Raw genomic sequence first — 14,055 nt, 5'->3', positions numbered from 1 at the left:
TCCATTGACAGTTTTGAAGTGGCATAGTATATTTTGCACAATCCTGGACGCAATCATGTCTTTTAAATATCCAGAAGTCCGTCGTGATGACAGCAAAATCGATGATTATCATGGCGAAAAGGTAGGTTTAACGTACTTTATTTATCAATGTACGGACAAAGCGTCGTGTTGCTATGGTCATGGATCATGTCTTACTCAAGTTGAGATGCATTGTTTTAAACTTTGCTGTCCATACACATGTATCTTATGTTGTAAAAAAGTTATCCTCATAGCACAGTTAAAGGGATCATTTCTGAGACCTTGATTGATAGATAGGCCCAGGTGTAGACATTGCAAACGTGAAACTCCAGCATGCACAGGTTGAATTTCATTTCGACTACACACATTATAATTAGTACTATTAATGTGTGATTTTTGTTCAGATTGCCGACCCGTACTCCTGGTTAGAAGATCCAGACTCAGACGACACCAAGGCATTTGTTGATGCTCAAAATGCCATTACGATGCCATATTTGGAAAAATGCAAAGTTCGACAACGATTTCATGATAGGTACGTCATGTTGTGATTTCATTTTGCTTTGTCATGGTCATCACCCTTTCTTGTTTCAAACATGTCACTGACGTCTGACATCATGATTTATCAACCAATCATATATGTTGTATCATGGATGTATTAGGGGAGAGTGACTGGTCGTACGCAGTCCAGAAACGTAAGAGATATTCTGTAAAACTTTAAAATGCTTCTGAGCACTATTACGAGTTACACTTACAGAACGTTTTTGTTTCTACCATAGACCCTCCACCAAGGGTCTATATTTCTACATGGCAAAGTGATTGTTGAGTTTGCTTCGTTTATAATTTGCATAACAATGGCCCCATTCTAGAAGGGAGCAACAAATGTTTGAGTAAGAACCAGGACTGTGGATAACAATGCAGAGTGCCTGTACTGAACGGCCAGTCATATTTAATTTTATGTTTCTCATGACCCAACTGACATAATTTTTCTTAAATCTGCCCAATTCCAAATTTAAAAAAAAAATCTATGGCATGATCAGGAATTACTAATAGAACACAACTTTACTGATAGCAACACCATTATATTATATGCAGATAAGTATCATCATTTTTTACTGAAATCTGAGACGGTTGATGTTATCATTCTAATTTTAGTTGTCATTAATATTAAGTCATCCAGACTGTTCAACGTATCATGATGATGAATGAAAGCATTATTAATAATATATACACTTTTTTCTGTTTTAACCGAAAGACCCACCTATCATTTTCAAGGTTTTATAATGAAATTAAAGAATCATCATGCATGACAACAAAGGTGATGGTTCTGTGTTGCAAATAAAACACCAAAAGAAAAAAGGAATTGAGATACTGGTAGAATTATCTTTTGTCTTATTTTTTTTATCTGTTATGTAAACAGACTTAAGGAGATGTGGGATTTCCCCAAGTATGGCTGTCCCTTCAAGAGAGGACCAAGATATTTTTATTTTTACAATACAGGACTACAAAATCAGAGGTAAGTTCTGCAAGAATCAGTCCAAGTCATAGTTGTGGTAGTCTGTAAGGTTAGACTCTCTCACAGTCCTCGGAGCTTCACTTAACTAAAAGTGACGCTAAATGAATTATTTTGTATGTACCGATACCATCTACATAATGTACTCATAACTGTGCGACCTCATCGACCACCAGCCCGAAGGCTTCGCGATAACACGAAGCGTCGCAGTCACATGTCAAAGGATGGTTATCTCTATCATGGTCGATGAGGGCGCACAGTACAAGGATATTTGAGTATGGTTAATTAGCTGGCATCGGGACATACAAAATAATTTGTTTAGCTTTAATTTTAGTAAACCGAAGCTCCGAGGGCTGTAAGAGAGTCTATCTGTAAGGTATGCCATGACACAGGGCGCCCTCACACATCAATCAACCCCTTATGCCAGTGAGGACCGTGTCATGACATGTTTTAAAGTCTATAGGGATGTGATATCTTAGCCAAACCATTGTGTAAAGAACAAAAAGTAAATGTTTCAGATATTACACTTAGCATATGAAGTAGCCCCTCTCCAGACTGTTGTAGAGTAGTGCATTTAACCGTTTAGAAACATTACGTTATTAACATATAACATTTTCATAACTGTACATCATAAATGTACACTTGCGAAAATGTATATCATATGCAATGGGAAATTAGTAACAAAAGAACACATTTATGTTCATAACGTAAGAATTATTGAAAATATGAAACCTAAGAACCAACTGTTATCTTCAGTTTATTAATTCTACTAGCCCAGAGACTTTTCAGAAACATAATATTTTGAATAACTTAGTTTGTCTGATATTCAACCTTTTTTACAGTGTTTTGTATGTACAAGACTCTCTAGAAGCTGAAGCCAGAGTGTTTCTAGATCCAAATAAATTTTCAGATGATGGTACTGTAGCTTTACGTGGCTATTCCTACACTGAAGATGGGGAATATCTAGCCTATGGTCTCAGCTCTAGTGGGTCTGATTGGGTTACAATTAAGGTAAAGTATCATAACCTTTTGTACTGTCTTTTTTTCCTTGCAAAGAAATTTTTTTATAAAAAGCATTATTTCTACTTGTAGTACACATCTTTTAAGTATTGCTATCAACTGTTATTGAAATCTTGTCAAAGAAGTCCTAGCTGACATGTGTTTGCTCAGAATTTACAGCAAGGGATTATGGGCAAACATTTAGTGATGACATCATAGTTACCACAATCTGTTTTTTCTTGACATGCTTTGTATTCAAGACAAATAGGTGAACATGACAAAGGTGACAGTTCAAATATCTAATATCTACATTAGACAAACGGTTTATCGTACTGCCACCTAGTGGTCAGCTGTAACTATGGAATTTGTCGTTCTGATGAGGATCATGGACCAAGACAGATCGAAAGTTCAATGCTAAAACTTTGAATTGTTTGTGCGTTATAATCTTTGTAAATCATCTAATATCTTGTTTTTTTTCCTCGTTGACAGTTTATGAAGGTCGATGGTGCTGAACAGTTACCGGATGTCCTAGAAAGAGTCAAGTTTAGTTGTATGTCATGGACCCATGATGGCAAAGGATTATTTTATAATGTATGTCCTAAGTTGATATTCATGAACTATACTATCTGAGCGTAATAATACATGAAAATATAGGGCTCAAAGTTAACTTATTTTCTTTGGTAGCCCCAGTGAGCTACAACTTTCTAAAATATTGATAGATAGCCAGTTGAATTGGCGTTCCCATATTCTCAGCTAAATGTTGATTAACCAGAAAACTCAGATTGTATCATTCAAGTTTGACTTACAACAAAACTTTCTATTTTATTTTAGGATGCACTGCTCATGTGTAATAACTTGTTCTTGTGTTCATTTGTGATGTTTTTTCTACATACAGACATATCCAAACCAAGACGGTAAAACTGATGGTACAGAGACAACCGCTAATCTCCATCAAAAGTTGTGTTATCATAGATTAGGGACAAAACAATCAGAAGATGTACTTTGTGCTGAATTCCCAGATAACCCTAAATGGATGAGGTAATTAGGTTTTAGTTTGTCCCAGTGATTTAGTCATTCCATACTATAAACAGTTGAACACAGGCTTCAGTAGTTTGCAGTGGGGCTTTTGAATTATGTGCATACCTGCATGCAAATGATATGCAAATTAGGACTCAATCATTTATTCTACACGAAAGAGCATGATCACATTGCATCATATTTACGGAAATTTGTTTCGGTTAAACATATGTAATAATAAAAAAAAAACTTGCAGTGTGAGTGCCAGTGTTGGGTACTCAAGGGTATTTGCACTCATGTTTGCAGTGTTTTCTGCTGCACTTTCACGAGCATACTGTCGCAGAGAACACAGCAAGCACTCTGCCACACTTGCACTCTCCTGTCATGGAGTTCTGTCATAGTGTCTTTCAGCAGTAACATTCCACCCTTGATAGCGAAGATATAGATTTATGTAATTTTTAGTGTATGATCATTAAATCACCTCTATTGTTTTTTATTGAATAGTGGAACTGAGCTTAGTGATGATGGCAGATATATTGTGTTATCCATCAGTGAAGGTTGTGATCCAGTCAATAGATTGTACTATTGTGATATGGAGACATTACCTAATGGCATTGATGGTAAGTGTGATAAGTTGTTTATCACCCTGTGATATGGAAACATTATTGATGGTACATGTAGTAAGTTAGTTATCACCCTATGATATGGAGGCACTACCCAATGGTATTGATCGTAAGTGTAATAAGTTGTTTATCACCCTGTGATATGGAGATCGTACATAATGGTATTGATGGTAAGTGTATTACTGTGTAATAAGTTATTTATCACCCTTTGATAATGAAACTCAAGTTACTTGTCACCTGTTAGTTCTGAGATTTATTGCTCTAAATGTTTTTTTTCCTCGTCTTTTTTTTTTGATAGGTTTACTACCCTGGGTAAAATTAGTGGATAATTTTGATGCCGAGTATGAATACATCACCAATGAAGGCACAGTGTTCACTTTTAAAACCAACCTCAAGTCACCCAGATACAAACTTATCAATATAGACTTTAGTAAACCTGCAACGGTAAGGCACTGATTTCACCTAGATACACACTTATCAATATACTAGGCAATGATTTCACCCAGATACAAACTTATCAATATAGACTTTAGTAAACCTGAAACGGTAAGGCACTGATTTCACCCAGATACAAATTTATCAATATAGACTTTAGTAAACCTGAAACGGTAAGGCACTGATTTCACCCAGATACAAATTTATCAATATAGACTTTAGTAAACCTGAAACGGTAAGGCACTGATTTCACCCAGATACAAATTTATCAATATAGACTTTAGTAAACCTGCAACGGTAAGGGACTGATTTCACCTAGATACACACTTATCAATATACTAGGCAATGATTTCACCCAGATACAAACTTATCAATATAGACTTTAGTAAACCTGAAACGGTAAGGCACTGATTTCACCTAGATACACACTTATCAATATACTAGGCAATGATTTCACCCAGATACAAACTTATCAATATAGACTTTAGTAAACCTGAAACGGTAAGGCACTGATTTCACCCAGATACAAATTTATCAATATAGACTTTAGTAAACCTGAAACGGTAAGGCACTGATTTCACCCAGATACAAATTTATCAATATACTAGATAATGATTTCACCCAGATACAAATTTATCAATATAGACTTTGGTAAACCTGAAATGGTAAGGCACTGATTTCACCTAGATACACACTTATCAATATAATAGACAATGATTTCACCCAGATACAAACTTATCAAATTATCAATGTAGACTTTAGTAAACCTGAAATGGTAAGGCACTGATTTCGCCTAGATAGACACTTATCAATATACTAGGCAATGATTTCACCCAGATACAACCTTATCAGTATAGACGTTAGTAAACCTGAAATGGTAAGGCACTGATTTCGCCTAGATAGACACTTATCAATGTACTGGGCAATGATTTCACCCAGGTACAAACTTATCAATATAGACTTTAGTAAACCTGAAATGGTAAGGCAGTGCTCTATGATTAACTGAGTAACCTATACCATGTATACCCCCAAGGTACAAACAGACAGGAAGTAGAGCACCACCATGGCAAATTTTGGAAAGGCCCATAAAATGACAACATGGTTATTTTGTTTCACATTACTGCAGGACAACTGGACAGATTTAATACCTGAATCAGAGACTGATGTGTTGGAATGGGCAGCATGTGTTAATACTGATAAATTAGTATTATGTTTTCTACATGATGTTAAGGTAAGTTGATTTATAAAGCTTTCTAAGGGTAAGACAGCATGCAAAAAAATGGAACAATTTATTCAAATATTGGGATGGGTAATGTTGTAAAACTTGGCTTGCATAGATTTCTTCTGAGCTTTTGTACCATAGTTTTGGTAGGGGACCCCAGTAAGAGAGAGGGGAATCTGATTAAGCTTGCTGAGATTTCAATACCTTGTACCATAGTTTTAGCAGGGAGATCCAGTTACAGAGAGGGGGAATCTGGTATAAAAGCTTGTAATTGTTGAGATTTCAATACCTTGTACCATAGTTTTCGCAGGGAGATTCAGTTACACAGGGGGAATCTGGTAAAACTGGCATAGATTTCTTCTGAATAGATTTTCAAACTTTGTACCATAGTTAGCAGGGTAAAAGGAGACCATGTAAAACACTCTGATGGGGGGGGGGGGGGATTTGACATGATTTATACTACTTATCACAAGCAGGCAAGTTGATTTTTGACTGTGGACTGACACTACTATTGTTTTAACAGAGTCAACTGTATTTACATGATTTAAGTGATGGAAATCGACTGACTACATTCCCACTGGATGTAGGTACTATTACTGGCTACTCAGGCAAGAAGAAGGATCAAGAGGTGAGATTGAAATATCAATAATTAGTATAACTATCATTTAAAAAATACTGTGAAATATAAATAAGTTTTATTATAGAATTTATTTTTACTATTTCTGCTGGTGTATTGTTGTTTTTTAAATCTGTGAAAAAATATTGCTTTTGTGTACACAAGGAAATGAGTTTGTGAACAAACCGGGTAAACACAGTGACCACTGTATCATGTCCAGTCTTTCCATGTGTCTATTGCTTCCCCATTACTGAAATGTCACCTTGCATAAATTAATAAATTACTGTTAATATTTATTTTACAGATATTCTATCAATTCACCTCATTCCTCACACCAGGCATCATCTATCGATGCGACTTGAAGGCAGAGGTGTTAGCGCCCTCTATGTTCAGACAAATAGATGTTAAAGGTTTTAATCAAGCTGAGTTCCAAACAGTTCAAGCATTTTTTACCAGTAAAGATGGAACTAAAATACCCATGTTTATCGTCCATAGAAAGGTAAGATCTCACCAAAATTCTCTTGTCTTGCTACATTTTGCAAATTCATCACAGAATATTTTAGATTTCAATAAACCTAAAGCATGATGCCATATTATGGTAGTCATGATATTGGGTTCAAATATCAGCATTTTGAAAAAAATTGATATAGAATCAAATATATGCTATGAGATTACCAGTGGACTGATGGTGAAGGATGTCCTTAGCTTATGGTAATCATTGCTATGGCTTTGTGCACTTTTACACTTCACTCTTCCCACTCACCTAAGTGTCAGCAATCAATGTCCGTTTAACTCTGGAATTGCAACATCTCTGATATCATGATATAGGGGAGCAATCATGGAAATGTTTTGGAGATAAAAATTACATTTGTTGAAGTTTTTTTTAGTTTTTTTTGCACAAATCGTAATATGCATAGGAAGTATGTTAAGTGATGTTCAACTCGTCAACTTTATTTAATTTTAGGGAATAGAATTGGACAGTTCTCATCCAGTTCTGCTGTATGGTTATGGTGGTTTTAATATCTCCATCACTCCAGGATTCAGTGTATCTAGGATTGTATTCATGCTACATCTAGGTGGTATCCTAGCAATACCCAACATAAGAGGAGGAGGGTAGGTAACCATGACAACCATTTTGCAAGTACTTAATCTACGACAACCACCAAATTGACGAACTCGCGTGTTGCATCACTCTGTGATATCATTTTGATATATCATAGGAAATAGTTTTTGTTCTTAAAGGTAGAGCATAACTGGTGATTAACAGTGTAATAACTGGTGATTAGTGTAATAACGAGTGATTAACAGTGTAATAACGAGTGATTAACAGTGTAATAACTGGTGATTAACAGTGTAATAACTGGTGATTAACAGTAATAACTTGTGATTAACAGTGTAATAACTGGTGATTAGTGTAATAACGGGTGATTAGCAGTGTAATAACTTGTGATTAACAGTGTAATAACTGGTGATTAACAGTGTAATAACTTGTGATTAACAGTAATAACTGGTGATTAACAGTGTAATAACGAGTGATTAACAGTGTAATAACTGGTGATTAACAGTGTAATAACGAGTGATTAACAGTGTAATAACGGGTGATTAGCAGTGTAATAACTTGTGATTAACAGTGTAATAACTGGTGATTAACAGTGTAATAACTTGTGATTAACAGTAATAACTGGTGATTAACAGTGTAATAACGAGTGATTAACAGTGTAATAACTGGTGATTAACAGTGTAATAACTTGTGATTAACAGTAATAACTGGTGATTAACAGTGTAATAACGAGTGATTAACAGTGTAATAACTGGTGATTAGTGTAATAACTGGTGATTAACAGTGTAATAACTTGTGATTAATAGTGTAATAACTGGTAGTTAACAGTGTAATAACGAGTGATTAACTGTAATAACTGGTGATTAATAATCCTTATATGTTGATAACCCTATTATCACAGGGAGTATGGTGAAACCTGGCATAAAGGAGGGATGCTGGGCAATAAACAGAACTGCTTTGATGACTTCCATGCTGCAGCTGAGTGGTTGATTGGAAACAAATACTGTACAGCTAAAAGGTTAGTATTCACACATGTGAAGACTCCTTCATTAATCTATGATCGTGTACAGCATTACTGCTAAATAAATCTTACAGGAGAGCAGATGTGAGGCAGATTATGTATTTTTTAAGCTTCGGTGACGTAGAATTTGAAAGTCAATTTCATCAACCCTGCATCTAGTCTGGATGCCAACATGGTATCGAATCATCTCTAACCCCATCTGGTCAAATGAGAAATCATGAACCAAAAGTTGTTCCTGTAAATGAGAAAACTCCAACTGTTACAATGATGTAGATATTGTATATGTAGTATCCTGAGTTCATAAAGATACTGTATTTAGATATAACTGTTCCCTGTAAACTCACTTATGAGAGAGAGAGAGAGAGAGAGAGAGAGAGAGAGAGAGAGAGAGAGAGACACTACTAGACACACATTACAAAAATAAGGTAAAATATGTCACATTACGAAGACATCAGTATTATTTGGAATGTAGTAAAATGGAGGCAGTATCATGCTGGCAGACAGAGAGACACACAACCATTGAGATAGGCAGAGAGGAAGGCAGACAGGCAGGCAGACAGGCAGGAAGACATTCAGAGAGAGAGAGTGAGAGAGAGAGAGAGAGAGAGAGAGAGAGAGAGAGAGAGAGAGAGAGAGAGAGAGAGAGAGAGAGAGAGAGAGAAGGGAGAGAGAGAGAGAGAGAGAGAAAGGGAGGGAGGGAGGGAGAGAAAGAGAGAGAGAGAGAGAGAGAGAGAGAGGGAGAGAGAGAGAGAGAGAGAGAAGAGAGGGAGGGAGGGAGAGAGAGAGAGAGAGAGAGAGAGAGAGAGAGAGAGAGAGAGAGAGAGAGAGAGAGAGAGAGAGAGAGAGGGGGGGGGGGGTGAGAGAGAGAGGGGGGAGGGAGGAGAGAGAGATATGTTACTAGTTATTAATTATACAATGGACATTTCTTTATGAACTTTGTTGATTGTATCTACATGTAGCATTACTATAAACGGAGGCTCCAATGGTGGACTACTTGTAGGAGCATGTGCAAACCAGAGACCAGATTTGTATGGTTGTGTTATCAATCAAGTTGGGTAAGTACCATTTACGACCCTGTTAATTGAGCCTTCAGGTTTTCTAAGATAGCCACGAACTAAATCTATTGTCGCAAGATGTTGATACAACAGTGATAAGCTATTGAATGGACATTGGTTTAATTATAATCTCAGTAGGGAGGCATCACAGAATTTTATTGAGAGTTCCATGAACTTGCCACAGTGTAGTCTTTTGGGACTTCCAATGTTTCCACTATCTTATCACAGTAATCACACAACAGAGGAGCCACTATCACCCACTTGTGTAATCTACCACAATGAAGAACAATAGATTTAGTTTGTGCCTTTCTTAGTAAACCAAAGGCTGGATTACCAGAATAATATCAGAAAAGTCATGAATTTCTTGTTTACTGTGATGCCAAATAACTAGACAATATGATATAAACTACCAATTAAGAGTTATTGCAAGAAATGTTTTAAATGTAGAAAGAAACTCAAAGTCTCACAATGTGTCAGTGTCAGTGTGCATACTCATGGTATTTACGGAGGTGCATTTGATGTGTGTTCAGCAGTATACCTTTATAAGCAAAACATACATTTATCCAAGACAGCAAATTATGTAACAATGTAACTGCATCCATATTAGAATGAACGTTCTTGGACTTGCGTTCATATTAATTAAACTCTTCTCCTGCTGAATGCGGAATATTCCAGGTGTTGGGGGCGCTAGTGTGAAACTGAACCCAGAAATCTCCAGTTCATCAAATCTATTTAGTATTTCTAGCTTCGGAACACCATTGGCCGTACATAACATTGAGAATTAATTAGAATACAATCAAAATAATTTCTTGGAAAATGCATCACACTGTATAATTTTGGTTTCAGGGTTATGGACATGTTGAAGTTCCATAAATTTACAATTGGTCATGCATGGACCACTGACTACGGATGTTCTGACATCAAGGAAGAATTTGAGTGGCTTATCAAGTAAGTTGTGAATAACAAGGAGAACACCTGACTCTCTGGTGTTCAGAGACTCTTATGTTGTGTCTATAGTCTAATTTTATGTCTATAATATAGCTTTTGATCAGTGTATTTAGACTGCACATTTGTAACACTCATAGTGTGTATGAGGCATTGTTTTGGTCACAGCAAAATAGGGTACGCGGGAAACTGCCCAACCCCAACTTTGGGGTTTGGGGGACTTGAAACCGCCCAGGGCGCTTACCCGAGGAATTACGGTATATATATATATTATATATATATATATATATATATATATATATATATATATATATATATATATATATATATATATATATATATATATATATATATATATATATATATATATATATATATATATATATATATATATATAAATATATATATATATATATATATATATATATATATATATATATATATATATATATATGATTTTATAGGCACCAAAAATTTGTCCTCACTTCCTGCCAAAATAGCCCCACTTTTGTTATATATGTTTTATAGGCACCAAAAATTTGTCCTCACTTCCTGCCAAAATAGCCCCACTTTTGTTATAGCCAATGGGCATTTGTCCCCACTAGGTGGAAACTTTGGCAGAAAGGTAGTAAGGTGTATGCATTAAATGTCAACAATTGATGATGTATCAGTGTGCTGTTTTTTTGTTTGTTTGTTATTGTTGTTGTTGTTGTTGTTTTTGTTTTGGGGTATTTTAGAGGGGAGGGATGGACATTTATCCATAGATTAAAATGGTATATGATTACAGAATTCTTCATTGACTCATATGTTCATATATTTTCTCTCCAGGTTTTCACCACTTCACAATATCAAAAATCCAGAGGGCGCTGTTCAATATCCAGCCACATTACTTCTTACAGGTGACCATGATGATAGAGTTGTTCCATTGCACTCATTGAAGTATATCTCAGAACTACAGCATGTGATGAGGAATGAAAGCAAACAAACAAATCCACTAATGATAAGAGTCGATACTAAGGCAGGCCATGGAGCTGGTAAACCCACTGCTAAGATAGTAAGTATTAAAGTATATCAATACTTAGCCTTGCTTACTTGTATACATCCTAACTCAGATACTAAGGGAAGCTTCTACCCCAAGTTATGTCCTTACACATTGGATGGTAAATACTCAGAAGGGTCTACCCCAAGTTATGTGTTTACACATTGGATGGTAAATACTCAGAAGGGTCTACCCCAAGTTATGTGTTTACACATCTGGATGGTAAATACTGCACAATCTTGTGTGCTCATACGTATCACACGTACAGTTTTAGAGTTTCAGGATTGATCTATATTGGGTATATTGATAGCCCTGATAGCCTGGTTTGGATTAAGATACAATTAAGGGTGTGAAAAACAGTTGTCTAGAATAGCAATACAAACAGTTGGTCTATAACAAAAATACAAACTTCTGTAATCTCTAATGCAATGACCAGAAATTGAAGCATTGTGATGAATAACAGAAAAGTTTCAGGACACCTTTGTAACTCTTTGCTTCTCTTCAACCACAGTCATACTTACTTACATAGTTTGTTTGATTTCCGTCTTGTTTTTTATTTAGATTGAAGAATACTCGGATGTGTATGCATTTATAGCAGAGAATCTGAATATTGAATGGAAGGATGTAGAAGCCAAGCTGTAAGCAGCTATGCAACATTGCTATGCAATATCTACAAGACTAGTCATATACTCCTATAACATCCTATCTAATATATAAGAAGTAGACTGACAAAACTGAATGATCTTTTTTTCATAGTTTTGAGCACAGCTGAACTGAGGTTCAGTAGTTCCCCATGTTCTCCAGTTGTGCCAGTTGCCATTGGCAGTATTTTTTATGTCTAGCTAGGAAATACACAAGAAAAGGGATGCTGCCATAATTCTCGGTACCTGAAATAGAATATTACTGCCTAGGCGCATCATAAAAATAATGAACATTCAATTTTCTTGGTCGACACAATAACTTCTGCTCCCTGCCATTCACATGCATTTCTATAGACACACATGAGAATAAGTCGACCCTGTTCTATTTTTGACCCCCTAGCATGAGGTAAAATGCTTAAACAGGTACTGAGAATAAGTCGACCTTCTTGTTCTTTTTGACCCCCTAGCATGGTGTAAAATACTATCACAGGTACTGAGAATAAGTCGACCTTCTTGTTCTATTTTGACCTCCTAGCATGAGGTGAAATACTATCACAGGTACTGAGAATTAGTGACACTTTCTGCAATATATTTTATCTCCAAAAATGAAAAGCACTTATCATTTTTAACATATTTTTTATCTCCAGCTCAGAAAGGTAAAAGTAAAAGGGAACTTTGCAATTATTAATCAGAGAAATGAAATGAAAAGACTTTGATGTGTATTTGTGTTCTTGTGGATGAGTAAAGGAGATTGAAGCCTACTTTAAGTTATACTCACAGCCTGTGCAGGCCAGGTTTTTAAATATTAAATAATATTAACATTTTGGTCGTTTTAGTGCATATCTCTAATGCCTACTGTACTGAAGATATAGATATTATGTTATTATTATCAAAAACTAACAGTGAAGAGATCCCATATTTTCGTCCGTTCCTAAAAAACTTAATTTTTAGTGATTTTTCAAGGTTCCTTCAAACTAAAGTATGTTACATTAATTGTGGTATTTCTTACAAAACTGCTAGGCCAAAAAAGTAATTTTCAAGATGGAGCAATTTTATATTCTTCATCTTGGTTTTTCTTTTCTCTTTCACGGTTTTCTACACAGTTGAGAAACTACTATGACAAACTCCTTCAGAGATATATTATCTGTCTCCCCCACACCCCTTCAACGGGTGCTGAGGGGAGAAGAACTGATGCTGTACTCTCCTAAACGCAACATGGCTGTCACTTATAGTATAATACTTAAGCACTAATACTATTTTATCTTATTTTTCAGTTGTTTTTTTTTGTTTTGTTTTTTTTTACATTTTTTACATTTTTTTTTAATTTCTCACTTTTGCTTGGATAATGATCATTTTTTGTTTAGTTTTGTACTAGATCTTCAGTGAATAAAAGATTCCTTAATAAACAGTAAATGCTTGCCAGGACCAGTCATTGTTATGTAACCATATGTTATGACTCAGACTGACAGATCAGCCTTTGTTGGCATAGTCTAATCTCCCAATCCTCAAATCTAACATGCCAAGACCGATGACATCATTACAGTCTGGATATCTCTATTGCAACAGCCAAACTCGGCATTGAGTGCATATATGTTACCCTACCATTGCTTGTGAGAGTGGTCACCCCTAATGATGCCATGCCATAAAGATCGCTGGCTTGTGACAATGGTCACCCCTAATGGCTAATCTGCCATAAAGGGCACTGCCTTTGGAGAATGGTCACCCCTAACGATGCCCTGCCATTAAAGTCAGTGGCTTATGAGATTGGTCACCCCTAATGATGTCCTGTGATGAAAGTCGCTGGCTTGTGAGATAGGTCACCACACACACACACACACACACACACAGATTTTT

At 35.8% G+C, this 14,055-nt stretch overlaps 1 protein-coding gene across 1 annotated transcript in view; it reads left to right on the top strand.

The window, feature by feature from the left end:
- The window catches only part of LOC144444467 (prolyl endopeptidase-like), a 13,555-nt gene extending 15 nt beyond the window's left edge, over positions 1 to 13,540 (top strand). Inside the window, exons 1-17 of the mRNA XM_078133890.1 lie at positions 1 to 121; positions 423 to 550; positions 1,436 to 1,531; positions 2,371 to 2,539; positions 3,017 to 3,118; positions 3,423 to 3,565; positions 4,049 to 4,164; positions 4,466 to 4,611; positions 5,729 to 5,833; positions 6,348 to 6,452; positions 6,745 to 6,939; positions 7,405 to 7,553; positions 8,402 to 8,518; positions 9,481 to 9,576; positions 10,423 to 10,524; positions 11,350 to 11,575; positions 12,122 to 13,540. The exon at positions 1 to 121 is cut by the window's left edge and continues 15 nt beyond it. Of these exons, the coding sequence (XP_077990016.1) occupies positions 56 to 121; positions 423 to 550; positions 1,436 to 1,531; positions 2,371 to 2,539; positions 3,017 to 3,118; positions 3,423 to 3,565; positions 4,049 to 4,164; positions 4,466 to 4,611; positions 5,729 to 5,833; positions 6,348 to 6,452; positions 6,745 to 6,939; positions 7,405 to 7,553; positions 8,402 to 8,518; positions 9,481 to 9,576; positions 10,423 to 10,524; positions 11,350 to 11,575; positions 12,122 to 12,202 (2,142 nt within the window). The 5' untranslated portion in view covers positions 1 to 55 and the 3' untranslated portion in view covers positions 12,203 to 13,540. The remainder of the gene's footprint in view (positions 122 to 422; positions 551 to 1,435; positions 1,532 to 2,370; positions 2,540 to 3,016; positions 3,119 to 3,422; positions 3,566 to 4,048; positions 4,165 to 4,465; positions 4,612 to 5,728; positions 5,834 to 6,347; positions 6,453 to 6,744; positions 6,940 to 7,404; positions 7,554 to 8,401; positions 8,519 to 9,480; positions 9,577 to 10,422; positions 10,525 to 11,349; positions 11,576 to 12,121) is intronic.
- The last annotated feature ends 515 nt before the right edge of the window (positions 13,541 to 14,055 follow it).

The sequence above is a fragment of the Glandiceps talaboti genome, chromosome 13, assembly GCF_964340395.1.
Source record: "Glandiceps talaboti chromosome 13, keGlaTala1.1, whole genome shotgun sequence".
In the NCBI taxonomy this organism is placed as follows: domain Eukaryota; kingdom Metazoa; phylum Hemichordata; class Enteropneusta; family Spengelidae; genus Glandiceps; species Glandiceps talaboti.
This window is presented reverse-complemented; position numbering and strand designations above follow the sequence as displayed.